This window comes from Trachurus japonicus, chromosome 3 (assembly GCF_045865225.1).
Source record: "Trachurus japonicus isolate A0001 chromosome 3, Traja_1.0".
Lineage (NCBI taxonomy): Eukaryota > Metazoa > Chordata > Actinopteri > Carangiformes > Carangidae > Trachurus > Trachurus japonicus.
In genome coordinates this window covers 17,773,102-17,779,101 of record NC_140909.1, presented here as the reverse complement: position 1 = coordinate 17,779,101, position 6,000 = coordinate 17,773,102, and the positions used below count along the sequence as shown (strand labels likewise).

At 45.9% G+C, this 6,000-nt stretch overlaps 1 protein-coding gene across 1 annotated transcript in view; it reads left to right on the top strand.

Moving 5' to 3' along the window:
- The first annotated feature begins 529 nt into the window (after window positions 1-529).
- Window positions 530-6,000, top strand: part of atosa (atos homolog A) — a 29,759-nt gene continuing 24,288 nt past the window's right edge. The window contains exon 1 of the mRNA XM_085764888.1: window positions 530-1,743. Within this exon, the coding sequence (XP_085621014.1) occupies window positions 1,713-1,743 (31 nt within the window). The 5' untranslated portion in view covers window positions 530-1,712. The remainder of the gene's footprint in view (window positions 1,744-6,000) is intronic.

The window sequence follows — 6,000 nt, the reverse complement described above, 5'->3', positions numbered from 1 at the left end:
TATATAGGCCTACGCTACGGTATATAGGCTAGACCTAGCTTTACTTCAGGCTCAAGGTCCATAGGCAAGACAAACACAACAACAGACACACAACACATGCAATAAAAGAGAATAAAGCTTAAAAATAAAAAAATACATAGGCATATTTGATATCAAAAAATGAAATGACTAGAACGTTAAAAAGAGACTGTAGCCTACCAGTGTACATAATTTTAATCATGTACTTTTCTATAAAAGTAACATCATGCAAATAGTTAAAGTATCATCTATATACGGACAAAATGTCACAGTTATGAATAGTGTTTTTTTTAAAAAGTGCAGATCCCTCATCTGCTGCAGCCAGAGTCAGAGAAGTGCACCGACCCAATATGGCCGCCTGTGAGTTACGTCTGCGCGTGGTCAGGTCCACCCTCTTTGGTTGCTATGGCTGCGAGTTCATGCGAGGCTGGCAGAGAGGGAAGTGACGAGCGGGGCTGTTGTTGGGACACGTGACTGGAGCTGCACTGATCTGTTTTGACAAGCAGCAGGGAGGGAAGTGAGGAGGGGAGGCAGGACTGTAAGCATCACGACCAGGAGGGAGCACTCACTGTTCCCTTTCATCTGCATTTCGCCTGAATATATATATATGTCGACCTAAAAAAAAAACAAAAAAAAAACAGAGTCGTGTAAGTTTAGGCAGTTGGCTGACCTGTCAACGGTTAAAAAAGAAAACAACAACAGCGTTGCAGTCGTTGCCGAGGCTGTCGGAGGCACAGAGAGAGAGAGAGAGAGAGAGTCGGGGCTGTTTGTTTGAAAAAGTTTTAATGAAGATCACAAAGGAAGTCGGTACAGGTGGCGTTTCTTAACGTGAAGTAGATGGCGACCGACCAGGAGCTGGGGACGGATAGAAAGCGGAGCATATTATTCGCCTGATACCGTCGTGAGTGGGGAAGGGGGACTGATAATGCTGAATATTATGCTCTCGTCGTAGCAGAAAATACCGAGACCCCGACCGTCAGTCAGTCAGTCAGTCCGTCCGTCAGTCCGTCGGCATCGGTGTTCGTGGCTGAGCCGTCGTGGCTCCCTGCGCTTCTCCTGCGTGGTTGTCGTCGCCCGCAGACGCGTTAACAGCTCAGTTGACGATAAGGTTAGTTGGTTGAGTTTGCTACCTAGATAACACTGCTGAGTTAGCAGGGCTCGCTGCTCCAAGGCAGGCAGGGGAGGGGGCGGGAGGGAGGGAGGGAGGAGGGGGTCCCTTTAGAGGAGCTTCAGAAATGCATCGCGATGTAACTGGTTCAGGTGGTGTTATCTGAGACGGGGCTGTAAGAGTAGCCAGCTCGCTAGTTACATTACTAGTAGTCAGATTGGTTACTCGCTAGCAGATTGACACAACTCCAGCAGCTGAAGCCAACTGTATCTGCAGCATCCGCGATCAGCTGGTCTTTGTGTTCAGTCAGTCGGACAATACAGTGCGACTCGATGGAAGCGTACAGTAGCATGCTAACAAAGCAATGCTTTGTTGTTGGATAGGGGCCGCTGGCACTAACGCAGGCTTCACAGCTGATATTATTGCTTAGCTAATACAGGAAGTCTCAGGCACAGAGGGTTTGGGGAGGGAGGGGAGAGGGGGTCCAGACACCGTTGTGTTTGCTGTCAAAGGCTGGGTGGGATAGAAGGAAAAAAAAGAAAGAAGACCAAGAAGACCCTGTGAGAAAACCCCTGAAGGCAACCTGATGACACTGGACAACATGAAGCCCGAGCGAGGTATGTGCACAGGGCATCAGAAATACACACAAAATACACACACATCTCTTTGGTGGACTTGATGGTCAGTGTGTGTGTGTGTGGGGCAAGCTGTGCATTTCCAGCTCTGGTGAACTGACTGTACCCATTCTCCTGAGAGGAGAATCAGGCCAGGGGAATTATGTAACAGCTGGTCAGCCTGGTCACTGGTTATGTGAATTAACAAAGCCTGACCCGAGTTAATGGGGACATGGACGTACAACACGCATTTGCTGTTCTAGTTTATTTGGATGTAACCACAAATGCCAGCTGTTTCTTTTCCCCTAACCTGCAAGATCCTCTCCTGCAAAAAAAAATCCACCGTTCCCTTTTCTAGTTGCTTATGTTTTGACAGTCTCTTGCAAGAGGATGCTGCAAAACGCTCTTGACACCCACCCTGTTGTGGAAATAAGGCTCCTGCCTTATGCTCTGCAACCTGTTTACATGTCGCTGTATCTGCAGCAAGAGGTAAAACAGGGATAGGGGGACACCCATGTTTATTCATGTGCAATTATACTAATTTTACTATTGCATTAATTTGTAAAGGGGTTTCTTGATACCTTAATCTCTGCCCTGACACAAGCGACGCAAAGTGTTGTATAAGCTTGTGAGATAAATGGTTCACTCGGTGATTGATTTTACATGGTTGTTTGTGATCCATGATGCCTGGATTTGTTGTCAGCAACACAAAAGCACCATACTTGGAAGTGTGAAGAGCCACTGTTCTCCACCATGATGAGATCAGCTGCAGTCAATCAGGGGTAGTCTGTTTGTTTGTTTGTTTGTACTCTATAGGTTATGAAACGGCAGTCAGGCTGCTGTCTGGCCGGAGCAGGATTTTCCTTAGAGCACAATATGTTGGTAATGGGACTCCACAACACACAGTAAACACGTGCCTTATATGGGCCTAGACTTTTAACCCTAGCCTTGCCTTTGCCTTGCTTGCAGGATCCTTTATATAGAAGCACTGACACCAGACTTCTGTGTGATGTGGCTGGCCAAAGTAAAGGGCACATTGACTGACACTGTACAATGTAATTATAGCCTAATAATGAAGCCTAACATTGTGAGTCAACGGTGAACAGCACCCTCCCCGTCACGCTGTTGTTTTGTGTTGGTGGGGATAATGGCTCTCAAATTGGGGGATATTGAAAGGATTTAGTGCCTAATTTCCTCCACGTCTACCTGTCTCCAATGAGCCAGAAAAGATCAGAGCTGTTGTCCTACGTTACGGCACATATGAACAGTGCATCTGCTCTGCACCCTTCATGGTTTGTCACCATGTCAGGTTGGCTTTCTCACTGTCATGTTCTAATTGTGAAAGCCTGTGCCAGTTGAAGCTGCTCCACAGCAGTGGCTCCCTTCTTTGACTGGCAGTCACTGCGGTGCTATTGTTATTTGGAACGTACTGTTCCATTCCTGTGGTGGAGATACTAGATTGCTTATAGGCCAGATGCCTCCCTTCCTTCTCTTGCCTCTCCTCTCCTCTCCTCTCCTCTCCTCTCCTCTCCTCTCCTCTCCTCTCCTCTCCTCTCCTCTCCTCTCCCTGCTCTCAGAGAGAGGGACTGCAGTGGTGAAAGGAGCTGTTTACTCAGTAGCCTGGACCGTACCGAGGGCGAGCTATAAGCACAGATCAGCGAGTTTCACTGCTCTTCACCTGCTTGTGTTGAGAGTTCCTCGGAGAGCCTCTGTATAATGTATGAGGGAGGGGGGAGAGCTCAACAAGTCCAGACATGTGCATCCAACACTAACACTTCTTTGACAAGTCTCACAAGCTGTGACCTCCTGATCAGGTGGGTGTGAAAAGTCAATCTAAGGCTTCGGGTGGGTGATGAGGTGATAGAGTCACGCTGTAAACAGCCATACCTTAGCTATAGCTCCACTTTTAGCACCTTGAAGGAGGCAATATGGGCACCGACGATGCTGAAATACAACATTTAGATAAGGATTAGTTTCTATAGGCTACTGATGCTGACCAACAGATCCCATATCAGGCTGAATTGGCCAATTTCCTAGTCACTGCTGTGAAAACATAATTTATTAAGGTGGTTAAAAAGCATATTAACAATGTTTTGTGTTAATTTCCCCAACTTCACTGAAAAAGTTGTGCCAATTAGATGAATTATCCTAATTCATTTAATGATAGAGCAAAAACTGAGAAACAGAAAAAGATCACTGGTCTCAGTTAGGACTCCTTTGTCAGCTAATACCCTGAGATTAGGTATCAGGATTGGTACCCAGAGGAAAAAAACAAAAAAAAACTGCTGAGCTCTCGGTCTACAAAGACTTTTGTGACGAGCAGATTTTTCCCCAAAGTTCATGCAGCGTCTCTTTGTGGCACTTGGTGAACCATGCTTTTGTTATAAAGGTAGAAAACCAGCACTTATGTTAACCAGAGTCATCTGACCCCCTTGTTTTTTTTTTTTCCATGTGGAACTGTGAGTCAGGATGGTGTGTGAGGAGTGAGTGAGAGTTGCAGGGAGTGCGCAACAGATTGCAGTTGGCCTTAATAAGCGCTGTACCGTTGAACCATGTGGCTCAACTGACAGTGTTTAACAGGTCCCATAAAGAGCAGCTATGGAAGAAACTCGGGACCTGTTTACACCAGTTGGGCAGAACATAGCTCGTCATATCAGGTTTCAAACTGTTTGAGGTGAGGTGTGGTCGAGGTGGGTTTTATTTGTAGCTTCAAAGAGATGATGTTTTTTTAGTGTATTATGAATAGTCAAAGGCTTGAGTCAGGGCCACATTAGCGGTTTTTACACTTTAAAAATAGCTTGTGTTGGGCTTTGCATTAGACGGTCATATGAGTTCATATGGTGAAATGTGTGAGTAAAGACCCAAGAATGGTGTGACTTGGTGCTTCCTCCTCAACGCCCTCAACCACAGCTCTCGCTCTGTGCCGTTGTCAGACATGGTTTGAACAATATACACAGAGATGACCTCAGAGCTTGTAATGCTGGAGAGACTCAGTCAGCTGGCAAGCCTCAGCGCTGCGCTCCCGCTCCCTTTAATGTTATTTGGTGTGTTAGTATGGCAGAGCTTCCTGTTTGGAGACATTAGTCCCTGGAGGAGTTGAATAATGACCACCCTCCCTCCCCACATCCACACACACACACACACACACATAAAACTTACTCCACTGCCTGCCTTCTGCCGTGTGCTCAGTAAGATTACAGCTGCCCTGAGATGTCCCAGACACATGCCAGCGGATCAGGGTATACACTCTCACTGACGAGAAACCCAGATAACAGAGTGACACACACTCTGTTGTCCCGTACAGCACCTGCTTAGTCCTGTGTTGTCTTTGCCCCCTCCTTGGCGGTGATTTACCCCATGCTGGAGCAGGAGGTCGCCACAACAGGTGCTCTGTTGTTTTACTCCCCTCACACAGTCGGACGCCGTCTGATTCACTCATTTCTTCTCTGCTCTCATGTTTTTTTTCTCACTTAACGATATTCATGTTTAGGCATGCAGTAGGTATTTAATTTAATTTAATTTAATTTATTTATTGAGTTGGGACAATGCACATTCATCATAACTGATGCGTTAAAGGGACAACGAGGAGTTTCTATTCGGTTATAAAAAAGTCTCACGTTAATGTGGATGAATCTCCGCTACCCACAGTTGTTAATGGGCCCATTTTCGATAAATCGAGTCGAGCCGACCAGCGTTTCCTTCGTGGCGAGTCATGAGAATAACGCAGCCAAATCGCCGTTTATGGTCGGAACTACTACGGTAACTGAACCTCTTTGAACCTCTGACTTTAATTATTGATGAATGAAAACATGAGTCCGTCTTGCGCCGGTCAAAGAATTTTACGGTGCGCGCGGAGGCTCATAAATGTAGTGTGAAAACGCTTCCCTTTTCCAAAACTCCTCGTTGTCCCTTTAAGCATCAGTGTAAATGCGCGGGATTTAGCAGAACTGCTAAATTTCAGCCATAGTCCCAAGGCAGGTTCCTACAACATAGACACAGAAGACTTTAAAACCTTGGGACGACAAATCATACAACGGACAATTACAAAACAGAACATCAACAGACAAGGCAAAGCAGACGCAGACAGACAAAATAAAAACAGACAATTTTAACCCACAGTTACAGAACAATAGAACAAAAGCCCCATTTCAGCAGTATTTAAGCTATATGTCTGATTTTTTTTTAATCAATGTTTGAGATTTGTAGTTGTCGCAGTTTCTGATGTGTGATGGTAACTTGTTCCAGGACGCGTTCTCTTAC